At 47.7% G+C, this 27,360-nt stretch overlaps 1 protein-coding gene across 2 annotated transcripts in view; it reads left to right on the forward strand.

Moving 5' to 3' along the window:
- LOC119969408 (tumor necrosis factor receptor superfamily member 5-like) overlaps nt 1–27,360 on the forward strand; it is a 119,305-nt gene that overhangs the window by 16,806 nt on the left and 75,139 nt on the right. Inside the window, exon 1 of one of the 2 annotated variants that reach the window (XM_038803026.1) lies at nt 8,021–8,427. The exons of the other annotated variant lie outside the window; for it this stretch is intronic. Coding sequence (XP_038658954.1) covers nt 8,386–8,427 — 42 coding nt within the window. The 5' untranslated portion in view covers nt 8,021–8,385. Of the gene's footprint in view, nt 1–8,020; nt 8,428–27,360 lie in introns of those variants that run through there. 2 annotated transcript variants of the gene reach the window in all.

A 27,360-nucleotide genomic window follows, 5' to 3' on the forward strand; every position in this document is an offset into this window, starting at 1 on the left:
GCCTAATAGTACCCAGAGAGGTTGGGCAGCGCCAGCCCCCCTCTATCCCTGCTCTGCTCCAAAAAGACCCTCCTTACCCTCGGAGTCCCGTGCGCCCAAACAAATCCCAGATTGCTGCTGTTCACCCTCCTAAAAAAGGCCCTCGGAACGAAAATGTGAGGCACTGAAACAAAAACAAAAACCTCGGGAGCACCGTCATTTTAACGGACAGTACTCTACCCGCCAACGACAACGGCAGCATGTCCCACCTTTTAAATTCCTCCTCCATCTGCTCCACCAACCTAGTAAAATTGAGCTTGTGCAGAGTCCCCCAGCTCCTAGCCACCTGAACCCCCAGGTACCTAAAACTCCTCACTGCCCTCTTTAGCCGGAGTCTACCAATCCCCTCCTCCTGATCTCCCGGGTGTACGACAAACAGCTCACTTTTGCCCAGGTTCAATTTATATCCCGAGAAACTCCCGAACTCAGCAAGAATCTCCATCACCTCCGGCATTCCCCCACCGGGTCTGCTACATACAGCAGCAAGTCGTCCGCATACAGCGACACTCGGTGCTCCTCCCCACCTCGCACCAAACCCCCCACCTCCTCGACTCCCTGAGAGTCATGGCAAGAGGCTCAATTGCCAGCGCAAAAAGCAAGGGGGACAGGGGGCACCCCTGCCTCGTCCCACAGTGGAGCCTGAAGTACTCGGACCTCCTCCCATTTGTCGCTACACTCGCCATCGGGACCTCGTACAGCAACCTCACCCATTTAATAAACCCCACCCCAAACCCGAACCTCTCCAACACCTCCCACAAGTACCCCCACTCAACCCTGTCAAAGGCCTTCTCCGCATCCAATGCCACCACAATCTCCGCCTCTCCTTCTGCTGCCGGCATCATTATCACATTTAGCAGCCTTTTCACGTTAGTGTTCAGCTGCCTCCCCTTCACAAAACCCGTCTGATTTTCATGTACCACCCCCTGACACCCAGTCCTCTATTCTAGTGGCCAAGATCTTCGCCAGCAACTTGGCGTCTACATTCAGCAGTGAAATCGGCCTGTATGATCCGCACTGCAAGGGGTCCTTATCACGCTTCAGGATCAGGGAGATTAGCGCCCGAGACATCGTTGGGGGCAGAACACCCCCCTCCCATGCCTCGTTGAAGGTCCTAACCAACAGGGGGCCCAGCAGGTCCGCATATTTCTTATAAAATTCAACCGGGAACCCATCCGGTCCCGGCGCCTTCCCCGACTGCATGTGGCCAATCCCACTGACCAGCTGCTCCAACTCGATCGGCGCCCCCAGTCCCTCCACCTGCTCCTCCTGCACCCTTGGAAATCGGAGCCTGTCCAAACAAAATCTCTATTCCCCCTCCCACCGCCAGCGGCTCCGACCGGTACAGTTCCCTATAGAAGTCCCTAAAGACCTCATTGACCTCTGCCCCCTGCCGCACCACATTCCCATCTCTATCCTTCACTCCACCAATCTCCCTAGCCGCGTCCCGCTTACGAAGCTGGTGCGCCAGCATCCTGCTCGCCTTCTCTCCATACTCATAGGCCGCTCCCTGTGCCTTCCTCCACTGTGTCTCCGCCTTCCTGGTGGTCAATAAATCAAACTTGGCCTGCAAGCTACGCCGCTCCTCCAGCAATCCCTCCTCCGGGGCCTCCGTGTACCTCCTATCCACACTCAACAGCTCCTCCACCAGTCTCTCCCTCTCCCTCCTCTCCCCCCTCTCCCTATGGGCTCGGATGGAGATCAGGTCCCCCATAATCACTGCCTTCAGAGCCTCCCACACCATCCCCACCTGGACCTCCCCAGTATCATTGACCTCGAGGTACCTCTCGATACATCCCCGAACCCTCCTACACACCTCCTCATCAGCCAACAACCCTACGTCCAGACGCCAAAGCGGGCGCTGGTCCTGCACCTCCCCCATCTCCAGATCCACCCAATGCAGAGCATGGTCCGAAATCGCAATAGCCGAATACTCGGCCTCCTCCACCCTCGGAACCAGTCCCCTACTCAAAACAAAGAAATCAATGCGGGAATAATCCCTGTGCACATGGGAGAAAAAAGAGTACTCCCGAGCCCTCGGCCTCCCGAACCTCCAGGGATCCACTCCTCCCATCTGGTCCATAAACCCCCTCAACACCTTGGCCGCCGCCGGCCTCCTGCCTGTCCTTGAACTAGAACGATCCAGTAGGGGATCCAGCACCGTATTGAAGTCCTCCCCCATGATCAAGCCCCCCACCTCCAGGCCAGGAATGCGGCCCAACATACGCCTCATGAAACCAGCATCATCCCAATTTGGGGCGTACACATTAACCAACACCACCCTCTCCCCCTGCAGCCTACCGCTCACCATCACATATCTGCCGCCACTATCAGCCACAACCTCAGACGCCTCAAACGCCACCCTCTTCCCTACCAGGATCGCCAGCACCCGGTTCTTCGACTCGAGCCCTGAGTGGAAAACCTGACCCACCCACCCCTTCCTCAGACGGACCTGGTCCGCCACCTTCAGGTGGGTCTCCTGGAGCATGGCCACGTCCGCCTTCAGCCCCTTCAGATGCGAAAACACCCGGGCCCGCTTAACTGGCCCATTCAACCCCCTCACGTTCCACGTAATCAGCCAGATCAGGGGGCACCCCGCCCCCCTCCCCCATCGACTAGCCATAGCCCGTCGACTGCTCGCCCCTGGCCAGCACCCATTCGGCCCGTTTCCCACAGCGATAGAACCTCACCCCGACCCGCACCAACTCCTCCCTGGCCAATCCAGCAGCAACCCGGTATCCCCCCTCCCCCACCCCCAGGCTAGGACCCCACCTAGCCGCGACTCTCCCTCCACTGTACTCCTGTGAGCCAGCTGACTACTGTTGACCCCGGCAGCTCCCGCTCTAACTCCGACCCCTCCCGATACGAGGTCCCCCCTCCTCCCCTGCATCAGCTCCTTGGCACCGCTTCAGCGCGGGAAACCCGGTCTAATAACCACGCCCCTCGCCACCAGCTGCACCCTCTCGTCCCGCAGCGCGGGAAACCAGAGAAAACCCTGCGCTTCCACACTTCCCCACCCCACCAACGCAGATCCCAAACTGCAGTCCCAACCCAACCACCAACTCCGTACAAACAAAGACACAGATCAACCACAAACCCCAGTACCCTCCTTAGAACACAAAACCATAACCCACATCGTCCAAAAGCGAGAGAAAGAACAGAAACAAACAGAATAACCCGCTACAGCATAAACAATGATACAGAAATAGAAAAACTCCCACAGCCCCCAATCTCTAGTTCGAGTCCAGCTTTTCAGCCTGCACAAAGGCCCACACTTCCTCCGGGGACTCAAAGTACTGATGCCAGTCCTTGTAGGTGACCCACAGGCGCGCAGGCGGCAACATGCTGAACTTCACCTGCTTTCCATGGAGCACCGCCTTCGTCCGGTTAAACCCGGCTCTCCGCTTGGCCACCTCCTCACTCCAGTCCTGGTAGATACGCACTACCGAATTCTCCCACTTACAATTCCTCACCTTTTTGGCCCATCGGAGAACACACTCCTGGTCACTGAACCGATGGAACCGCACCAGCACCGCCCGCGGGGGTTCATTCGCCTTAGGCCGCCTGGCCAGTACTCTGTGGGCCCCCTCCAGCTCCAGGGGCAGATGGAAGGATCCTGCCCCCACCAGCGAGTTCAATATCATGGCCACATAGGCCGGCAGGTCCGACCCCTCCACGAGGCCCAGGATCCGCAGGTTCTTCCTCCGTGACCGAAGCTCCATCTCCTCGAACCGATCTTGCTACTTTTTATGAAGCGCCTCGTGTATCTCCACCTTCCCCACGAGGGCCGAAACCTCCTCCTCGCGCTCAGAGGCCTGCTGCTGCAACTCAAGTATCGCCGCACCCTGGGTTGTCTGGCTCTCCAGCAGCTTACTCGTCGTCACCTTCAGGGATTCCAACAACTCCCCTTTCAGCTCCGTGAAATAGCGCAGAAGGGCTGCCTGCTGCTCGTCAGCCCACTGCCTCCACTCCTCAGGGGCTCCACCGGCCGCCATTTTGTCCACCTTCCCCCGCTTTTCCAGGGGAGCTGCTGCCGTTTTTCTCCTCGCCCCACTTCGAGTCCGCACCATAAATCCCGGGGGGTTTTGCTCCAGACCCCTTTATCCACCGGGAATCGTCGAATCAACGCCGTTTGGGGCCCTTAAAAGAGCCCACAAGTCCTATTAAAGCGGGAGCTGCCGAACGTGTGGCTTAGCTCCGCATAGCCGCAACCGGAAGTCTCCTCAAAGGGAAATCTCATTGACAAGCGGCAGGAAGAGAGAATCCCGCTGCCAGCGGACGGCACGCCGCCGAAAAACACTTGGCTGTGGGACCGGAGAATCCCTCCCAATGCCTCATTATTATTAACACATGGAATTGGGGATCCTGAACTGATTCATAATTGTGCTTTAATTGCTCTTACCTGCAGCCTAATCAAATCTGTTGGTGCCGACACTGCATGTGTTACACACCCAAGATTTTTAATCCGCCTGGGGAATTTACTCAACTGTAACTGGAAATTGGAAAAAGTAAACATGTGGTTTTGACAGTCTGAGAATTAACAGAGAACTAGCTTCCTCGTGTTTTCCTTAGCTGCATATGGGGCAACTGGAAATGAAACCAAAAATGATTCATAAATGGCTGGGGTGGAGGGTCAGGGAGAGCGACTGGAAATTTTGATTCTTCGAAATGAAGTTTTTTTTTCAAGGAATTTGGTGCTTTCATTGTAATCCAACAAGGGCTCTTTTACTGAATGGCTCAACTGGTCACATGACGATATTACCCGGTGAATCAGGAGACCACGGGTTCAAACCCTACTTTAGATTTTTGAGGAAATAATCTAGTAGTACTGAGGAAATGCTGCACTGTTGGGGGTGCTTTCTTTGAGATGAAATGATAAATCTATTCAGTTGAAAGATCCCTTGGCACTATAATAATAATCTTTATTGTCATAAGTCGGCTTACATTAACACTGCAATGAAGTTACTGTGAAAAGCCCCGAGTCGCCACATTCCAGCGCCTGTTTGGGTACACAGAGGGGGAATTCTGAATGTCCAAATTACCTACCAGAACGTCTTTCCGGACTCGTGGGAGGAAACCGGAGCACCCGGAGGAAATGCATGCAACACACGGAGAACGTGCAGACTCCGCACGGACAGTGACCCAAGCTGGGCATCAAACCTGGGACCCTGGCGCTGTGAAGCAACAGTGCTAACCACTGTGCCACCATGCCGCCCATTCAGTGAAGAGTACAAATGTTTCCCAGTGTTCTTAAGTAACGTTAGTTAAAACAGGTCATTCACCTCATTTGCAGCTCATGGGAGCTCGCGTGAAGAATTGGATCGCAGTGTTTAGAAAATTTTTACTTCCATAACAAAACAAAGTAAATGGAATTGATGTAGAAGTCCTGAGAGAATGGACAAAGGAATTGTATAAATATGAGTTATTTCTTTCCAAAGGATTGTGCTGAGGCAAATATGGTGCTGGCCTGGGAGCTGGCGTGGCAGTGGAGGGCACAGGGGCACTGTTTTAAAATTAGGGGTCCCCCTTTCAGACCAACAAGGGGGAGAATTATTTTTCTCTCAGAAGGTTGTGCAACTTTGGAACTCTGTCTTAGAAGTGGGGTGAGGTGAGGTCACTGAATATTTTTAACATAGATCAAGGTACAGTGCCTATTCTTCCTCAGGAAACTAAGTAAATTTGGCATGTCCATATTGACTCTTATCAATTTTTGCAGATGCATCTATCTGGCTGCATCACAACTTGTAATGGCAACTGCTCTGCCCAAGATTGTAAGAAACTACAGTCGTGAACACAGTGCAGTCCATCAAGCGAATCTGCCTCCCATCTATTGACTCTATCTACACCTCCCTCTGCCTTGCAGGCAGCGTAATCAAAGACAACTTCCACCCGGATCATTCTCTCATCCAACCGCTTTCATCGCTCAGGAGATACAAAAGTCTGAGATCACGCACTAACAGATTCAAAAGCACCTTCTTCCCCACTGTTACCAGACTTCTGAATGACCCTCTTATGGACTGAACTGATCTCTTCACACATCTTCATCACTGAGTAGCACTACACTTTGTATGCTTCACCCGATGACTATGTCAAAGTATTTACATTATGTACTTACCGTATGTTCTATGTTTTACATGGATGGAACGATCTCCCTGGACTGTACGTAGAATTACATTTTTCACTGTACCTCGGGACACGTGGCAATAATTTGAATTATAGACTCTTGTTAGGCAAGAGAATCAAAGGTTATCGGTGTGGATGGGACTGTGGAATTCAAAACACCAACATATCAGCCAAGATCTCATTCAATGGTGGGGCTGGCTCGAGGGGTGGAATGGCCTACTTCTCCTATTTTGTATGTTCACATTTGAGTGTACCGTTTCTATAACTCAGTTTGTCTAAAAGCTCTCCATTGAAGCACAAACACAACTTTAATTATTCAAAGAATTGGTGTTTATGTAAGTGTCTTCCGCATATTAGCACCACTGACGTAGGTTTGAGTCACTAGAGGAGGAGCAGAACACAACACACACCAGTTGAACGAAATGGCCAGTTTCAGTGTAATAATAATCAGATTGCCTGTTTTATTTATGTTAGTTCAGACATAAATATTGACCATAGCACAGAGTAGAATTTCCCTGTTTTTCTTTCAAATAATGGCAGGGAATCTTTTACATTCACCTGGGAGGGCAGATGGGATTCTTGCTTTAACGCTACATCACTATAGTTACAAACCAAAACAAGATGATCTGGTCAAGAATGTGCAACCTAAGTGATATTGGAACCAAACCCCTGGAACCTCGGATAAACAAACCTGCTAGTATCCTTTTCTTTTAGATACTGCGCAACTAGCATGGCTTGAATTTGATTCATTTTAACCCCAACATTTCCAGTACCACCAAGGGCTCATTGGTATCTCTCTGTCACTTGTGTGTCAGATGATTGCAGGTTCAACTACTAATCTAGGCTGATCGCTCCGCTCCCACACCTCTTTACCTCCAGTAATGGGGGAGGTGCTATCTTTTGAAGGAGATGTTAAACCTCTCAGCTAGAAATAGAAGATTAATCGTGACACTATTTCAAAGAACAGGAGGCACAGTAGCACAATGGTTCGCACTGTTGCTTCACTGCCCGCCAAGGTCCCATGTTCGATTCCCGGCTTGGGTCACTGTCTGTGTGGAATCTGCATGTTCTCCCTGTGTCTGCATGGGTTTCCTCCGGGTGCTCTGGTTTCCTCCCACAAGTTCCGAAAGACGTGCTGTTAGGTAATTTGGACATTCTGAATTTGCCCTCCGTGGACCCAAACAGGCTCCGGAATGTGGCGACTCGGGGCTTTTCACAGTAACTTCATTGCATTGTAAGCCTACTTGTGATGATAATGATGATTATTATTACAAGAAGAATGGGTAGGGCAGCACGGTGGCGCAGTGGTTAGCACTGCTGCCTCACAGCGCTGAGGTCGTAGGTTCAAGTACTGGCCCTGGGTCACTGTCTGTGTGGAGTTTGCACATTCTCCCCGTGTCTGCGTGGGTTTTGCCCCCACAACCCAAAGATATGCAGGGTAGATGGATTGGCCACGCTAAATTGCCCCTTAATTGGAAAAAAAATGAATTGGGTACTCTAAATTTATTTAAAACAAAAAGAAGAATGGCCGCATACTCGCCAATGTTCTGGTCAATATTGCATACCCCTCGTGGGGACAATTATGATCATCATCTGCTTGCTGTTTTGTTCCGAGCTCGCTGTGCGTGGACTGGCTGCCCTGTTTCCCACGTTGCTAATTTGTGACCACACCTGGTGCATTTCGAAAGGCTGCAAAGAGTTTTGGGGGGCTTTGGTGTGTCCTCAAAGGTGCTAAAGAAATTCAAGGGTGCCTTTACTTTGCTGCCCGTTAAGTGGCAAGCTTGTCCCTCCTTTCGTGTGCTGTGGGAGAGTGGGGGGAGGGGAGGGGGCGGGGGTGGGTGGCAGGGGGGCACAGCTGTGGAGTGGCTGGCAAACAGCAGAGATTGTTGTCACCATGCCCAGTCTGTCTGCTGCCCTGGGCCGCTGTCCATTTCTAACAGAGGGGGTGGGGTGTGTTTTTTTTAAAAAAGGGGTTGATCTAATTCTGCTGGTCGATTCCGGTGGCTTCAAATCGCTGTCGCTCCGTGAAAAACGGTTGGAAGGGTGAAGTTGCAAGAGCAAGGATAATCGTTAATACCATCCTCATCGACTGACAGGACTTGAACAGGAGTCCGCGGTGGGGTGGGGGGCGGACGTTTTAAAAGAAAAGGCGGAAGTGTTTGCAATATTGGCAAGGAGGGGGAGGAAGTCTGCCTTGATACCTGGCACACACCCACCTCGGGGAGAATGGATTCACTCAGCTTTATCCTGTTGTCCTGCGTCATTCCAGTAAGTACAGCAACTCCTCAAGTCTGCACTGTCAAACTGGGGATTAGACATTGTCCAGGGCACCGTTAAAGGAGGAATACTCCATTCCAAATAAACCAGGCTGATTGACCCTCAGTATTATAGCTGCTGCCCCCCCCCCCCCCCCGTGGGTGAATGACACACTTGGTGCCCCCCTCCCACCCACCACCTTCCCTGGGGTAGCTGCTGAGGGAGAGGGGTGAGGAGTTCGGGGCAATGTTTATGTGCCGGTTATGTTACAAGCAGCAACCCGGAGCCCAGTTTAGAAGATTGATTATTTTTTATCGGGCGATGTTTCTTTCACTTTCGTTTGCCCGCTCTTTCCAAGGCTTTCCTGCGCCCACTGCTCGCCGTGTGTGTCTGTGTGTGTGTGGGGAGCTCATTTCCTTCACGGTGTCAGTGCTAACATGAAGGACACGGTCGGTAGGCAAGGGTGTTTGGCGGTAACTGCGGATGTTTCTGACTTCCCTGCGGCTCGGTGCTCTCTGAGTCGGTGGGTTTGCCGATTGAGAAGTCCCACAACAGAGATCACAAAATCCACCCTGGCACTCCACACACAGTGCTGCACGGTCGGAGGTGCTGCCTTGGGAGGAGAGTTTGTATCAATGGCCTGCCTGCCCTCTCAAGTGGGCATAAGACATCCCATGGCATTAAGAGCATAGGATTCCCTCCCCTCCTGTCCAGCATTTATTCCTTAACCCACATCAGCAAAACAGATCATTTCGGTCATTAACACATTGCTGTTTGTGGGAGCTTGCTCTGCATAAGGTCTTGCATTTCCTACACATCAGAACAACTACCAGGCCTCAAAAGTACATCACTGGGGCAACTCCTCTATTCTTTAAAGCCATTGGACCCTTGATATCCTTTTGAGAGATCAGAAAGGTCCTCGGGTGAAGGTGTCAGCCATAAGATGGCACCTCCAGTGGTTTGGCACCCCCTCAGTACTGCACCTTCACTTCTCTTCAAAATGAGATGAATGATCTCTGTCTCGGTAGATCGCTTATCTCGTGCTAGCCACAATCTTCACCTGAGGTATTAGAAAGCACGCACTCTCAGCTGCGCATATATGTCGTGTTCTTTATGACTGTCACATCAGGGAGCTTGACAGTGCCCTGAATAAGTAGGCCTGATGTAGCCACTGTCGCAAATCTATCTTGTTTCACAGGAGTACATGTTACATCAGGATAACCTATAGGGGCATTTCACCTTTAATGTTGAAACCTATTTGTGCTCTGTAGCTGCATCTAATTGTGAGAGACTGGGTTTTCCTTGGCCTCAGTTCAGTCTCCAAAGAGGCATAATTTTACCCCTTATTAAGATTCTTTCAATAACATTCTTGTTACGTCACTTGACAAGCAGTGGCTAATAGAACTCTCTGTGAATATTCACTTACATATTTTTTTACATTTTGATGGGGCGTGAGCGTTGCTGGGCAGGCCAGAATTTATTGACCATCCCTAATTGCTCTTGAACTGAGCGGCTTGCTGGGCCATTTCAGAGGGTACAGGGTCATCCACATTGCTGTGGATCTAGAGTCACATGTAGACCAGACCAGGTAAGAACAGCAAATTTCCTTCACTAAAGGAATATTAGTGAACCAGATGATTTTTTATGACAATGGATGATAGCTTCATGGTCACCATTACCGAGACTAGCTTTATATTCCAGAATTATTAATTGAATTGAAATTTCACCAGCTGCTGTAATAGGATTTGAATAAAAACATCTCCCCGGGTAACCAGTGCCTGGATTAATAGTTCAAGACATGACCACGAGACCGCCATCTCCCCCATATAGAAATCATGCACCTTGAACATTGATGCAAAATAAATATGTAATTCTGCAAAGAATGGCTAGAGCATCAAGTCATTTTATTGTATGCATACAGAAACTGTGAGTTAAGTAACATCTGCGAGACACATCCTTGAGCTTTAATAAATCTGATTTGTACTTTATGGTCTGAATCAAGTCTGTCAATTATTTAACAACCTGTTATTCGGAGAGGTCTTGTGTTTCACAGAATTTCTCACAGTGCAGTAGGAGGCCATCCGTCCCATCAAGTCTGCACTGACCCTCTGAAGGAGCACCCCACCCAGGCCAAGACCCTACCCCCTTCCCGCAACCCCACCGAGGGACAATTTAGCACATCCAATCCACATAACCTGCACATCTTTGGAGTGTGGGAGGAAACTGGAGCACCTGGAGGAAACCCATGCAGGCATGGGGAGAATGTGCAAACTCCATATAGACAGTCCCCGAGGTCGGATTCGAACCTGGGTCCCTATTGAACCCGGGTTCCTGGCACTGTGAGGCAGTAGTACTGGCCACTGTGATTTTACTTCCAGTGTGTATCTCATCGTGGTTTTTGTTGCCCCCAGGTAACTATATATCATATTGTCACATTTCAGTTTATAAGGAGTCGGTTAAAGTGAGCTTTTGCTGTGCATATGAGAAAACGCATCTAGAGTGCAGCCATTCTGTAAATGTGTGGCTACCACATTATTCAACACTGCATTGCTGTGGAAGGAAATCCATGTGGGTTGAAACTGTGTTCATATGCAAATCCTTTGTCCAATATTCAATATAAGCTGTGAGTTAAAGTGTAAGTTAAATTAGTGGATGGGGAAATTCATAGGAAGTTGCTAACACATTTGCTGCTAATATGGCACAGCATGAGCCTAAACCTGTGCAGCTGGAAAGCTTCGCTGCATAAAGGCCTGTGGTAGGTGGTACAGTTGCATGGTAGAATTGTTATTGTCATTATAATAAAATCTATAAATTGAAGTAAACTGAAGCCTCTGTTAGCTCCCTGTAAATAAACAAATCTTTATGATGGACAACAGAAACTGGCGGATCATTGAGAAGCCACATAATATGAGGAACTCGAAGGCCTGTGTGCATTGCTTCTGATAGAACAGAACTAATTGTGTCTGCAGAACCGGAACATCAAACGTTCTGGTGTGTAACTTGTTTGAACCACCAAGCAGGAAGGCTGGAACTAGTAATTTGATCTTAAAATGAATAATGGTGAATTTTACCAGTGTTCTCATGATTTTAAATCTTGAAAGATGTTTGAAAAGTCCGCCAGAAGTCCGCCCAAGCTTAGGCATGTTTTGAGCATTTGATTTAGCTTTTTGTGGTTTCATTACTGGTATTTTGCTTGAATAGCTTCTGTCTTTACTATATACAGTGAGCTCCACCCATGTCTTTCAAACTGAATCAGTCAAATATTCCAGCGTGGAGTTCCTCTCTGAATGGACAGACTGAGAAGGACCATAAACATTTATGGATAAAAGCAAATTACTGTGGATGCTGGAATCTGAAACTAAAGAGAAAATGCTGGAAATTCTGAGCAGGTCTGGCTATTTTTGACAAAGGGTCATCTGGACTCGAAACGTGAGCTCTTTTCTCTCCTTACAGATGCTGCCAGACCTGCTGAGATTTTCCAGCATTTTCTCTTTGTATAAACATTTAGGGATCTGCCTCAAAAGCTCCAGTTCTTGCTGCTCTGGCCCATGAATACTTAAGGATGCTGATTTAAAAAAAACATAAATTTAGAATACCCAATTATTTTAATTTTTCCAATTAAGGCGCAATTTAGCATGGCCAATCCAGCTACCCTGCACATATTTGGGTTGCGGGGGTGAGACGCAGACACGGGGAGAATGACTTAAGAATGCTGACAATAGGGAGAGCAGATACCCGAGTTTCTACCCAACCTGCTATACAAAAGAATGATCTAAAATCAATTTCAAGTGCTTTAGTCTCTGCCACTTTCAGCATAGCTGGGGTTGACTAACCTATTCTATGCTTTCTAATCTATACCCAGGCGCTACAAAATTGTATTAGAAGTTAGTGCTAGGCATTGGACTGTGTCCAATTGAACTGCAGAATATGCTTCTATTCCAAACAGAATTTATACCTGGAGGGTGAGATTTGAGCTGTACAACAGGGTGATGTGCTGCTGGATACACGCCTGTCATATTGTTGACTATGACATGAGTGATTTTTTTTATTGGATGTTGGCTGAGTGGTTTGCTGGCATTTAGGAGTGAACCACATTACTGTGGATCTCGTCCCTATAGGACATTGGTGACCCAGATGCGTTTTTACAACAATGGTTTCATGCTCATTATTAGACTTCTAATTCCAGATTTTTATTGGATTCCAACCAACTGCTGAGGTGGGATTTGAACGCAGGTCCAAATCCATTACCCTGGGGCTCTGGAATACTAGTCCAGGGACAATATTGCTATGCCACCACCTCCCTTGAGTTGATGAAAGAAGGGTACTACACAAGACATGTTTTGCCACAACATCACTATGTGTAGACTCAAATGCAACATTTGCCACTGTGTTTGGCTATGCCTTGAGGTGGCTGGGATACATAGTGGTGGAAGTCCTGCTTCAGCTAGCCAGAGCCCTGTTCAGACATCATCTGTGTTCAGTTCTGGGCAGCACATCTTCGGGAAGAATATCTTGATCTTAGTGTGCGTTATCATTATGAAATGGAAAATGTTAAATTGTGGTTTAAATAGTAGGATATTTTGATTTATTTTATGCATATTGACGGGTAGAATTAACTTTCAGTTAAGAATCTTTCCATCAGAAGAATCAAAACTGAAATTATTAAATGGCTCGCACCTTGTCAATTGTGAAAAGATCACATGAATTTGGAAAGATGAACACCAGATTTTCCCCCCTCCCTTTGTGACAACACTGCGATTAACCTAGTATACTTGTGTCTTTCTTAACAACGGCGCAGTTAGCACTGCCGTCACATGCCAGCGGCCAGAGTTCAATTTCGGTCTTGGGTGACTGTGTGGAGTTTGGACATTCTCCCTGTGTCTGTGTGAGTTTCCTCTGGGTGTTCCTGTTTCCTCCCATAGTGAAAGATATGCAGGTTAGGTGGATTGTCCATGCAAAAACAAATTGCCCCTGAGTGTCTGAAGATGTGTAGGTTAAGTGAGGTACGGGGATAGGGCGGGTGAATGGACCTCGGTAAAATGCTCTTTTGGAGGGTTGGTGCAACCTCGATGGGCCGAATGGCCTCCTTCTGCACACTATTGATTCTATGGAATAAAAAATATCGGAATGCAATTGGGGCTCATGGGGTTAAATTATGTATAAATTTATCATGTAATCCCTTGAGTACAAGAGATGGAAGGGTGATTAATGAGGGTGTTTAAAAGGTTAAAAAAAATCATAGCATAGATACAGAAAAAAAATATTCTTTCCTCTGGTGGGAGAATAAAGAACAAAGGGGACATTACCTTAAAAATAGAGCTGGGTCATTAAGGAGCGAAATCAGGAAGCACATTTTCACATACCAGCAGAAATGTTGAACTCTGCCCCGAAAGGTTATGGATGCTGAATCAATTGGAGCTCTCAAGTCAAATATTGTTGAAATTTAGTTGGTTAGATGGATATGGAGCAAAGAAGCTAAGATGCAGGTCAGCACTGATTTAACTGACTGGCAGAGCATGCTGCATGGTCTGAAATTCCTTCTCCTGTTAATTTTATCAATTTAAGCTCAGTAGCAACAATGCACACAACATGCGCAGCTCATTTAGCAGACAGCACTTGCTAAATGAAAGTTATGATAAACTAACTCTGTTCAAATACTTTTTTTTCTTGTATCTCTATTTAAAAACATTTCTCTGGAAGGATATTGAGTAAAGAGAACAGTTCTGTTTTAAGTACTTTACTGGTCTGATAATTTTGCTCTTTGTGAGAGTCTGGAATTTCCCTGAACTCACTTGGCGCTGCTAAATTTATCTCTGAAATTTTGAAACAGCCATTTTCCTCTTAAGCCCCAGCTGTTCTGTCACAAATTTCATAAAATTTGAATATTAACATAAAACGGGATTCAGATTTTTCTCAGAATGGAGTAGCTGAAGCCTATCACAACCAAATCCAGTTAAAGCCTAAATCCTACAGGGGAATTCCCAGCTCAGGGGATGAGTGAAGAGATTCCCTTTTCAATGGTCCATGTGTCTGTTTTTCACATGTCAAGAGACTATTCAGCCACAGATGGCATTGCAGATGCACATGACCTCGTTCCAGAGTCTGCCCAAATGTAATTTTGAGCCATGTTCACTGGCTTGGTTTTGCTGCCCTCCCACGAGAAAATAGGTCAACTAGTCCAATAGATAAAAAAAAATCTTTGGGGCAAATTTCTCATCTCGTGTATCTGGAAGAGATGGTGGAGTGTGCTCTCTGAGCAGGAAGCCCTTTGGCACTGCTATTACTGACAGTTATTCCTAACTATTCCCAATGTTGGCTGGACATTTTTATCACATGACCTACCTTCTCCAGTTGCCTTACCTAGTCAAATAGCTCCTCCCCAATCTGCAATATTTGGATAACTAATAAACAAATATACTCAAAGAAAATGAAAGAAATGTTAATTTTAATGCCTCTATAAAATTTCCTCTGCCATTTTTGCATTCGTGCCTACAAGATTAATCATCAACTCCAGGAGACTCCCTGGCATGATCTGGATGATTAGTAATTCTAGTTGTAACTAGCTATTTAAAATATTAATCTAGAGACACAGGATAATGCCCTGTGAACCCTGGTAGAAGGTGAAATTAATGTCCAACAAAAGAATTAAGTCTAATGAATACCATGAAACCATTGTCGATTGTCGTAAAAATCCACCTGGTTCATTAATAATGTCGTTTAGGGAAGAAATTGGCCATCTTTATGTGGTCTGGCCTCCATGTGATTCCAAATCCACAGCAATGTGGTTGACTCTCAAATGTCCTCTAAAACCTAGCAAGCCACTCCATTCAAGGGCAATTAGGGGTGGGCAATAAATGGCATCGACGCCCACATCTAGTGGCTGAATAATAAAAAAAATGTATGTCGGGCATATCCGAAGGTGATCGGTGATTTCTCCTATCACAATCTTGGGCCCATAATAATAAGGAGATTAGTGTGAGTGAAGAGTAGCAGATGGTAGGTATATCAACTGAAGTAGTGGACCATAACGCACCGTGCCACAGAATGGATGACAGACGCTGGTTTATTTTTGTGATCCTTGCCACTGATTTCTGATTGGAGTTGCGAGCTGGGGAAAGGCTGAATGGTCACCAGAGGACACCTCCACAGGAAGAGAACAGTCACCCCAATGCCCCCTTCCCCCCACTCCACACCCACCTCAGCACAAACTCACCTCTGAGTCTGTGGAGCACCTTTGGAAGAGAGACCTGGGAACAGGTCCCCTTTCTGGAGGGCTGAATGGTCTCCCCTTCCTGTTCCTATGAGAGTATTATAGCTGTTTGTGGTTACTGTGCTGCTGAGTATAGTGGCGACTGTGCACAGACCCAGCAAAGCCCCCAGCGTGTGTGGAATCGGCTGAGCATAGATGGTGCAGGAATGGAGGGGCGATTAGCTTCCGCACTCTTTCCTTTGGCAGAGGAAAATAATTCAACCAAGTTTCCCTGGCTTGATCATTGCCCAGTTGGAAGTGGGAGCAGTGGTGTTGCACTGTCAATAGAAAAGTAAAAAGGGATGGCATGGAGGATTGATTAGGGCAAACAAGGAAAATCACAAAGCCTAAAATGAAGTTGAAGAAAATAGTTACATTACAAGAGTAAAATGGAAGAAATCTGCAGAACTGAAAGTGAAATGGGATAAAGCGGGGTGCGAGATGTAGAAATGCAGATAAAACAGGCAGAGATGCTTCCAGGAGTGGATGTCAGATGTTTTTGGTAGTTTCCATTTAAGTGTTGTGGTTTCTCTGGTGAGATAGTGCTAAAGCTTGTGGGAGATGTTTGTGCAAATACAGTGCACACAGCTGGCTTTTTAGCAATTCGGCAGGGTTTCCACCTTCGTAGGTGGGATCTCGGAAGATCTTGTCTTGAAAGCACGCATCCTACAGTGACATGGCGCCAGCCGCCTGAGAAAAATTTGACCTGCCATTTCTTTGAATGCCTGTCATCCACTGCATCATGGGCTTTGATTCTCCTGTCTGCTTTTTGGACGGATCTGAGGTCTCAGCTGCGTTCCTCAGTAGATGCGAAAGATCCCACGCCTTATTTCGAAGAACAGTAGGGAAGTTCTCCCCAGAGTCCTGGCCAATATTTATCCTTGATGTGGAGATGCCGGCGTTGGACTGGGGTGAGCACAGTAAGAAGTCTTATAACACCAGGTTAAAGTCCAACAGGTTTGTTTCAAACACAAGCTTTCGGAGCGCAGCTCCTTCACCTGAGGAAGGAGCTGCGCTCCGAAAGCTCGTGTTTGAAACAAACCTGTTGGACTTTAACCTGGTGTTATAAGACTTCTTACTGTGCTGGTGTTGTAAGACTTCTTACAATATTTATCCCACAATTATTATCGTTGAAACACATTAGCTTGTCATGATCTCACTGCTGTTTGTGGGATCTTGCCATGCATAAATTGGCTGCTGTGTTTTCCTACATCGCACCAGTGGCTACACTTCAAAAATACTTCATTACCGCCACCTCAATGCCTGAGGCGCATTTCCTTCCTCTTGCCTTCGGCAGGCTGCTTGTAATTGGTGATATGTGTGCATGGGATTTGGTGGGAACACTAGGCCCGAATCCGAGCCGCTTTCCGGCCCATCTGCCCATGGTACAGCCACTCCCTTTGGCGTCTTTGAGGGAGGGGATGGCAGGTCCTGTGAGGTGGTGGTCACGGTCCTGAGATCTTTCCACAGAAAAAGACTGATCCCCAGAGAGTTATCTCTGACGGTCGTGGCATCTGTCAAAATGTCCATTACGGTGCTGTTCGAGTCAGAAGCGGAGGGGTTGGGCCACTTTTCTAGAGGCTAAATCATATTTAAAAATATTATGTATGAGGATGTAATCAATAAAATTGCAACATCCCAGAGTTATTGTCAACTGCATTATGTTAGAGGTAACTCATCTCAGTCCCAGGACATTACAATGGGAGTTCCTCAGGGAAGTGTCCGAGGCTGAACCATCAATGAGTTCCCTCCATCATAAGGTCAGAAGTGGGGCTTTTCGCTGATGATTGGGATTTTGCTGATGATTGCACAATGTTCAATGCCATTCACAACTTCTCAGATATTCAATCCGTCTGTGTCCATATGCAGCAAGACCAGGACAACATTCAGTCTTGGGCTGATAAGTGGCAAGTAATATTCCTACCACACAAGTGCCAGGTAATGACTATCTCCAACAAGACAGCATCTAACCATCATCTCCCCTTGACATTCAATGGAATTACCATTGCTGGACCCCCTCCCTATCAACACCCTTGGGGTTACCGAGCTGGCTGAGTCTTAAAGGACATAGCTGCTAGACTGGGTCTGTGGCAAGTGGTGAAGGAACCAATAAAGGGAAAAAACTACTTGGCTCCCATCCTCACCAATCTACCTGGCGCAGATGTATCAATCGCATTTTCAGTAAGAGTGCCCAACACACAGTCCATGTGAAGATGATGTGCCATCTTCACGTTGTGGATACCCTTTGTCGTGTTGTGTGGCACGACAATCCTGCTGAATGGGATAGATTTCAAATAGATTTAGCAACTCAAAACTGGACATCCGTGAGGCACTATGGGCCATCAGCAGCAGCAGGATTGTATACAACCACAATCTGTACCCTTAGGCCCGGCATTTCCCCCTACTCTACCATTACCACCATGCTAGGTGATCAAACATGGTTCAATGAAGAGCACAGGAGGACAGGCCAGGAGTAGCAGCACAAAGCATCCCTAAACATTAGGTGTCAACCTGGTGAAGCTACAACACATGACTACCTGCATGTTAATCAGCATAAGCAGCAAGTAATAGACAGAGCTAAGCCATCCCACAACAATAGGATCAGATCCAAGCTCTGCAGTCACATTCAGTTGTGAATAATGGTGCACAATTAAACAACTAACAGGAGGAGGAGGAAGCTCCACAAATATCCCCATCTGCAATGATGGAGGAGCGCAGCACATCTGTTCAAAAGACAAGGATTTGCAATAATCTTCAGCCACAAATGTCGAGTGGATAATCCATCTCCGCCTCTTCAGGAGGCCCAGAGATTCACAGATGCCAGTCTTCAGCCAATTTTATTCACTCCACATGATATGATGAAACAGCTGAAGGCACTAGATACTGCAAACATTATGGTCCTGATCAAAATTCCAGCAATAGTACTGAAGACTTGCGCTCCAGAGCTAGCTGCATTCCAAGCCTAGCATTCCAGTAGAGCTACAACACTGGCATCTATTAGGCAATGTGGAAAATTGTCATATACTCCCCTCAGGAAAAAATTGGAAAATGTTGTTGACATAGCTATCAAACAACACTTACTCAGCAATAACCTGCTCACTGATGCTCAGTTTGGGTTCCACCAGGGACACTCAGTTCCTGATCTCATGTCTTTATGCAAAGATGGTGAGGCGAGAGTGACTGCTCTTGATATCAAGCATTCGATCGAGTGCGGCATCAAGGAGCCCTAGCAAAATTGAAATCAATGGGAATCAGGGCAAACCTCTCCACTGGTTGGAGTCATACCTCGCACAGAGTAAGATGGTTGTAGTTGTTGCCGATCAATCATCTCAACTCCAGGACATCACTGCAGGAGTTCCTCAGAGTAGTGATGTATAAGGTCAGAAGAGTGGATGTTCGCTGATAATTGCACAATTTGTGACTACTCAGACACTCCAGCAGTCGTGAACAAATGCAGCAAGCCCACTTGGGCTAATAAGTGGCAAGTAACAATCATGCCAGACAATGATCATCTCCATCAAGAAAGAATTTAACCATTGCACCTTGACATTCAATGGCATTGTCATTGCTTATTCCCCACTATCAACATTGGGCCATTGACCAGGAACTGATCGGACCAGCCATATAAATACTGTGACTACCAGAGCAAGTCAGAGGCTAGGAATCCTGTGATGAGTAACTCACCTCCCGACTTCACAAAGCCTGTCCACCAATTTACAAGGCACAAGTCATGAGTGTGAAAGAATGCTCTCCACTTGCCTGGATGAGTGCAGCTCCAACACTTAGAAGCTCAATGTAGTAATCCACGGGAGGCAGGAGTTCCGTCACCACACCAATATTTATTTACAATAACGATATTACAGGAGCAGCTACAAACAGTGCTGCTAGCAGTCCAGTCAACTTAAGACTGCTCACAAAGCCTACACATGTGATTATATGGGCCCCCTCAATGAGCTATCATTGGCCAACCAATTGGCCAACCAATAAAGCCAATTGGAGTTCATTACACCCCTCCCCCCCCAAGGTCTGAGGAATTCCTGCCAGCTGGCATTCCTCTGAGCTTCTTCCTGCTCCTCATGTCTGGGTCTGTCACCTCTGTGTCGTCCGCCGGGTCGTTCTCCGAAGTGGGCGGGGTGTACCTTATAGGTGCCCGTCTTTTCCTTGACGACCTCCTTGGAAGTTGTTCTTCCTCCTCCTCGGGGAGGTGTTGCGGCGGCCTCGTCGAGTGTGTCCATCTCAGACTCTGATGACTGGATGACGGGGTCTGGAGAAATTGCTCGGGGCTGGGGTGTGGGTATCCTTTCCGTCTGGGCTATTCCCAGCGTGAGGCGGTCCTGCTTCGCCTGCCTCCAGGTGTGGTTCCGCTGCCCTTATTTGGTCTAGGTGTTTCTTCAGCACCTTACCTCCTATTGAAACCTCATAGGATATGGGCCCTGTTTGGGACTCTACCGTGCCTTTGACCCACGTTGGTCCATTCCCATAATTCTTGACCCAAACCGGTGCCCCCACCTGGAAATGTCTCTGCTGCCGACTATTATCATGTCCCCTGCGTTGGGCCTCCTGATGTTTCTCCACTTTCCCCGTTAAATTTGGGAAAGGAGACTCAGCCTCGTTCGCAGCCGCCTTCCCATTAAGAGTTCAGCTGGCGGTATGCCCGTTGTGGAATGCGGTGTGGTCCTGTAATCAAACAGCCAGCGGGAGAGCTTTGTGTCTATTGACGCTGCCGGCTGCTTCTTGAGTCCCGCTTTAAGTGTCTGGACCGCTCTCTCTGCCAGGCCATTGGTCGCTGGATGGCAAGGGGCCGTTTTGGTGTGACGGACTCCGTTTTCCTTCAGGAATTTTCTAAATTCCCCACTTGTGAATGCCGTTCCGTTGTCCGACACCAATACCTCCGGAAGTCCATGTGTTGCAAACGAGGCCCTGAGCTTTTCAATTGTCGATGCTGTGCTTGCCGTGTTTACCCGGTGGACGTCCAACCATTTGGAGTGGGCGTCCACTATCACCAAAAACATTGAGCCCATGAAAGGGCCGGCATGGTCAATATGCAGGCGGGTCCACGGTCTGCCTGGCCATTCCCACGGGTGCAATGGTGCCGCTGGTGGCACTCTTTGCCCCTGTTGGCACTCCTGGCACCGACGTACCAAGGCTGCTATGTCTGTGTCCAAACCTGGCCACCAAACGTAGCTTCGAGCTAGCATCTTCATTTTAGACACCCCTGGGTGTCCGTGATGTAACTCAGTTAAGATTGCCTGACGGCCCTGAGCTGGGACGATTACACGGGCTCCCCATAATAGGATACCGTCTTCTATGGTTATTTGGTCCCTTCTGCTCCAGTATGGGTGCATCTGGGGCTCCACTGGTCTTTCCAGTTCCCCTGTTAGCAGTAAATGTTTAATCTTGGCTAAAACTGGGTCTTTTTGCGTCCACAACCGAATATGTTGTGCGTCTACTGGTAGGGTGTCCAAACAATTTAGAGTCATTACTGTCTCCTCTACTTTTGGTATTTGCGGCGGAGTGTCCGGGAGGGGAAGTCTGCTCAAAGCATCTGCATGTGCTACTAGCGTTCCCGGTCTGTGCTCCAGAACGTATCTATATGCCGCCAGTAGCAACGGCCAGCGTTGGATTCTAGCTGATGCAATCGGGGGCATTGACTTGTCTTCTTTTAATAACCCTAATAACGGCTTATGGTCCGTCACTATGGTGAATTTGCGCCCGTACAGATACTTGTGAAATTTTTTTACTGCGAATATCACCGCCAGTCCTTCCTTCTCGATTTGGGCGTACTTCCTCTCAGCCATCGCCAAGGTCCTCGAAGCATAGGCTATTGGCCGTTCTTTCCCATTCCTTCCTCTATGGGCTAAGACGGCTCCTACCCCGTATGGGGATGCATCACAAGTGACCACCAACTCATTCCTTGGGTCATAATGCTCTAGGCCATTTTCGGATGACAGCTGTTCCTTAATGTCCTTAAATGCTCGGTTTTGGCGGGTGGACCATTTCCATTCTTGCCCCTTTTTTAGTAGCTGGTGGAGGGGTTCCAGGATGGACGCCCTATTTTCAATAAATTTTCCATAATAGGTTACCAACCCTAGAAATGATCGTAACTCCTGGACCGTGGTGGGAACTGGGACTTCTTTTATTGCCCTTACTCTGTCTTCTAATGGATGTAAGCCTGACTCGTCTACTTTATATCCCAGGTCCGTCACTTGTGGGGCCAGAAAAACACATTTTTCCCTTTTTAGCCGTACGCCTGCCTTTGCGAAACGCCTGAGCACTTCCTCCAGGTTCCTTAATTGTTCCCTGTTTGTCCGACCCGTGATTAAGACATCGTCCAAATAAATCGGCACCTGCGGTATTCCCTGCAGGATATTTTCCATCGTACGCTGGAATATAGCGCAGGCTGATGACACTCCAAAAGGTAGCCTAGTATAACGAAAAAGGCCCTTCAGGGTGTTGATCATAGCGAACTTCTGGGAGCCCTTGTCCAGTTTTAACTGCAGGTAGGCGTGGCTCATGTCTAGTTTCGTGAACAAAAGCCCACCTGCCAATTAGGCATATAGGTCGTTTATTTTCGGGATTGGGTATTTGTCCAGCAGTGCGTATTTGTTTACTGTCTGTTTGAAATCTCCACAGAGACGTATCGAGCCGTCTGGCTTCAAAATTGGTACCACCAGCGCTGCCCATTCCGAGAATTGTACTGGTCTGATAATGCCGTCGCGCCGTAACCTTTCTATTTCGTCATCTACTTTCTTTCTTAATGCAAAAGGTACCGGCCTGGCCTTACAAAATTTCGGACGTTCTTCTGGGTCTACGTGCAAAGTTGCTTTGGCGCCTATGATTTCCCCCAAACCTTCCTGGAAGACCTCCGGGTATTTTTGGAGTACTCCACTCAACTGCCCGCTTCCACTCTGGAAAATTTTCATCCAATCTAATTTTAGATCTTTCAGTCAGTTCCGTCCAATTAAGCTCGGTCTGGAGCCCTCTACTATCGTCAACGGTAATCTGAGCAATTGTTTCTCATATTCCACAGGTACATGAGTCGTGCCTAGAACTTCCAGGGGTTCCCCCGTGTAGGTTTTAAGTTTTGTCGATGTTTTTGTTAGGATTAGTGGCTGGAGTCCATCTTTGATTTTTCAAAATGCTGCCACTCCCATTACTGATACGGCCGCACCCGTGTCTATTTCCATTATTGTCGGCCGCCCGTTCACCCGTGGGGTAATCGTGTTAGTTAAGAACAAAATTAAATCTATGGCACTAAACGACATAGGGTCGGATGATGTGGAGTCTGTGTGGGTAGAATTGAGGAACCACAAAGGCAAAAAAACCATAATGGGAGTTATGTACAGACCTCCTAACAGTGGTCAGGACCAGGGGCGCAACATGTACCGGGAAATAGAAAAGGCATGTCAGAAAGGCAAGGTCACGGTGATCATGGGGGACTTCAATATGCAGGTGGATTGGGTAAATAACGTAGCCAGTGGATCCAAAGAAAAGGAATTCATGGAATGCTTACAAGATGGCTTTTTGGAACAGCTTGTCATGGAGCCCACAAGGGAGCAGGCTATTCTGGACCTAGTGCTATGTAATGAACCAGACTTTATAAAAGATCTTAAAGTAAGGGAACACTTAGGAAGCAGCGATCATAATATGGTTGAGTTCAGTCTGCAGTTTGAAAGAGAGAAGGCAAAATCGGATGTAATGGTGTTACAGTTAAATAAAGGTAATTACGAGGGCATGAGAGAGGAACTGGCGAAAATCGACTGGAAGCAGACCCTAGTGGGGAAGACAGCAGAGCAAAAATGGCAGGAGTTTGTATGCATAATTGAGGACACTGTACAGAGGTTCATCCCCAAGAAAAGAAAGATTATCCGGGGAGGGATTAGACAGCCATGGCTGACAAAGGAGGTCAGGAAATGTATCAAAGAAAAAGAGAGATCCTGTAAAGTGGCCAAAAGCACTGGGAAATCAGAAGATTGGGAAGGCTACAAAAACAAACAGAGGTTAACAAAGAGACAAATAAGGAAGGAGCGGATCAAATATGAAGGCAGGCTAGCCAGTAATATAAGAAATGATAGTAAAAGTTTCTTTCAATACATAAGAAACAAACGACAGGCCAAAGTAGACATTGGGCCAATTCAAATTGATTCCGGAAGGCTAGTGATGGGAGACGAGGAAATGGCTGGAGAACTTAATAAGTACTTTGCGTCTGTCTTCACAGTGGAAGACATGAGTAATATCCCAAAAATTATAGAGGGTCAGGGGGCTGAGTTGAGTATGGTTGCCATTACAAAAGAGATGGTGCTAAAAAAGCTAAAAGGTCTTAAAATTGACAAATCTCCTGGCCCCGATGGGCTACACCCTAGAGTTCTGAGGGAGGTGGCTGAAGAAATAGCGGAAGCGTTGGTTGAGATCTTTCAAAAATCACTGGAGTCAGGGAAAGTCCCGGACGATTGGAAGATCGCTGTTGTAACCCCCTTGTTCAAGAAAGGATCAAGACAAAAGATGGAAAATTATAGGCCAATTAGCCTAACCTCGGTTGTTGGTAAAATTCTAGAATCGATCGTTAAGGATGAGATTTATAAATTCTTGGAAGAGCAGGGTCGGATTAGAACAAGTCAACATGGATTTAGTAAGGGGAGGTCGTGCCTGACGAACCTGTTAGAATTCTTTGAGGAGGTGACAAGTAGGTTAGACCAGGGAAACCCAGTGGATGTGGTCTATCTGGATTTCCAAAAGGCCTTTGATAAGGTGCCACACAGGAGGCTGCTGAGTAAGGTGAGGGCCCATGGTGTTCGAGGATTGGCTGTCTGACAGAAGGCAGAGAGTTGGGATAAAAGGTTCTTTTTCGGAATGGCAGCCGGTGACCAGCGGTGTCCCACAGGGTTCAGTGTTGGGGCCGCAGCTGTTCACCATATATATTAATGATCTGGATGAAGGGACTGGGGGCATTCTAGCAAAGTTTGCCGATGATACGAAGTTAGGTGGTCAGGCAGGTAGTGCTGAGGAAGTGGGGAGGCTGCAGAAGGATCTAGACAGTTTGGGAGAGTGGTGCAGGAAATGGCTGATGCAATTCAACGTGAGAAAATGTGAGGTCTTGCACTTTGGAAAAAAGAATCCAAGCATAGACTACTTTCTAAACGGTGAGAAAATTCATAATGCCAAAGTACAAAGGGATCTGGGAGTGCTAGTCGAGGATTCCCTAAAGGTAAATATGCAGGTTGAATCCGTGATTAAGAAAGCGAATGCAATGTTGTCATTTATCTCAAGAGGGTTGGAATATAAAAGCAGCAATGTGCTACTGAGCCTTTATAAGGCTCTGGTTAGGCCCCATTTGGAGTACTGTGTCCAGTTTTGGGCCCCACATCTCAGGAGGGACATACTGGCACTGGAGCGTGTCCAGCAGAGATTCACACGGATGATCCCTGGAATGGCGGGTCTAACATATGAGGAACGGCTGAGGATCCTGGGATTGTATTCATTGGAGTTTAGAAGGTTAAGGGGAGATCTAATAGAAACTTACAAGATAATACATGGCTTAGAAAGGGTGGACGCAAAGAAACTGTTTCCGTTAGGCGAGGAGACGAGGACCCGTGGGCACAGCCTTAGAATTAGAGGGGGTAAATTCAGAACAGAAATGCGGAGACATTTCTTCAGCCAGAGAGTGGTGGGCCTGTGGAATTCATTGCCGCGGAGTGCAGTGGAGGCCGGGACGCTAAATGGCTTCAAGGCAGAGATAGATAAATTCTTGATGTCGCGAGGAATTAAGGGCTACGGGGAGAATGCTGGTAGGTGGAGTTGAAATACCCATCAGCCATGATTGAATGGCGCAGTGGACTCGATGGGCCGAATGGCCTTACTTCCACTCCTATGTCTTATGGTCTTATGGTCTTATGGTAATCCTAATGGGTTCTGCTTTCTTCGTTGTAATATTATATAATTGTTCCCCTTCGGAGGAGGATTGGACGTTTAGGTTGTGTACTTCCCTGCGTCCCCACCTGCTATTCCTCTTTTGCCACCTCCTTCTAGGGTTTCTGTCGTTGTTACCCCACTCTGTCTGGTGCCAGAAACGGTCCTTCTCTGTTGGGGGAGCCTCAGCCGGTACTTCCCTCTGTCTCCAGTTAGTCCTGGCAGACTTGGGGGCAGTTCTGGGGTTTTCCTTTTTCCCTCTATTCCTCAGATTTTTCCTGAGAGCGGCTATCTGGTAGCAGGACCCGTTGTGGTAGTCCCTCTCACAGGTATCTACCTCCATTGGCGTGCCCTGTAGTTCCTGCGCCCCACTTGCTGCCTTTTCTAGGAACAGTGCGAGCTGTAACGCCTGCCTGCAGTCTAGCTCCGTTTCCGGCAACAGGCGTTTCTGTGTTGTGAGGTCGTTTATACCACACACTAACCGGTCCCGAAGCATTTCATTTAGCGTTGGGCCGAACTCACATTTTTCCGCCAGCCTTCTCAGGCGGGTCAAGAAATTTGTGACTGACTCCCTGTCTTCCCGCTTCGCTGTGTAGAATCTGTACCTACGCAAAATGAGGGGTGGTTTTGGGTCATAGTGCTCCGTTACTTTCGTTATAATTCCGTTACTTCTTGGAAAGTTTTCGTGTGCGGCGCATCGGGATAAGTCAGACTATGTATAATGGCGAAAGCGGAGGGTCCGCACGCCGACAGCAGGATAAGCCGTCTCCTTTCATCCATCAGTATATCATTTGCCCGGAAGAAGTAACACATTGTCTCCACATACTGGTACCAGTCCGCAATAGCCGGGTCGAATGCCTCTAACCTCCCAAAAAACGCCATTTTTAAAATGGCAAGGCTTACCCTCCGAGTGCGGCAGCTGGTCTCCGCAAAATTCGTAGTTTACCTCGTCGCCTCTGTAGTAATCCATGGGAAGCAGGAGTTCCGTCACCACACCAATATTTATTTACAATAACGATATTACAGGAGCAGCTACAAATAGTGCTGCTAGCAGTCCAGTCAACTCAAGACTGGCTCCCAAAGCCTACACAGGTGATTATATGGGCCCCCTCAATGAGCTATCATTGAGGGAGCTCATACTCCAATTGGTCAACCAATAAAGCCAATTGGAGTTCATTACACTCAACATCATCCAGGACAAACAGCCTGCTTGATTGGCCCACCTTCAACATCCCTCCACCAGTGGCAGCAGTGTGTACCATCTGGAACTCAGGAAGGCTCGTTCAAAAGCACTTTCCAATACATCAACCTCTACCACCGAGAAGGACAAGGGCAGCAGATGCATGGGAATACCACCACCTTGCACACGCTGCAATGTGCCACCATCCTGGCTTGGAAATATATCGCTGTTCCTTCACTGTCACTGGGTCAAAATCCTGGAACTCCCTTCTGAACAGTACTGTAGGTGCACCTTCACCACATGGACTGCAGCGGCTCAAGAGTGTGGTGCACCATCACCTTCTCAAAGGCAAATAGAGTCAAGCAATAAATGCTGGCCTAGCCAGCAATGCCCACATCCTGTGGAAGAATGTATTTTAAAAATACCAACCTCCTCTTTACGTTTTATCACTTCAGTCTTGGTTGGGCATGATAGAAGACAAGAACTGAAAGAGTTTGGAGGTCAGTTAGTCAAAGTAGATTATAATAATGAGAGCTCAGTGACATGGCTGTTCCTGGAATTGACTCTCCCCATTCTCTAATTTGAAACTCAAGTAAACTATAACATCACA

The sequence above is a fragment of the Scyliorhinus canicula genome, chromosome 7 (assembly GCF_902713615.1).
Source record: "Scyliorhinus canicula chromosome 7, sScyCan1.1, whole genome shotgun sequence".
NCBI classification, from domain to species: Eukaryota; Metazoa; Chordata; class Chondrichthyes; order Carcharhiniformes; family Scyliorhinidae; genus Scyliorhinus; species Scyliorhinus canicula.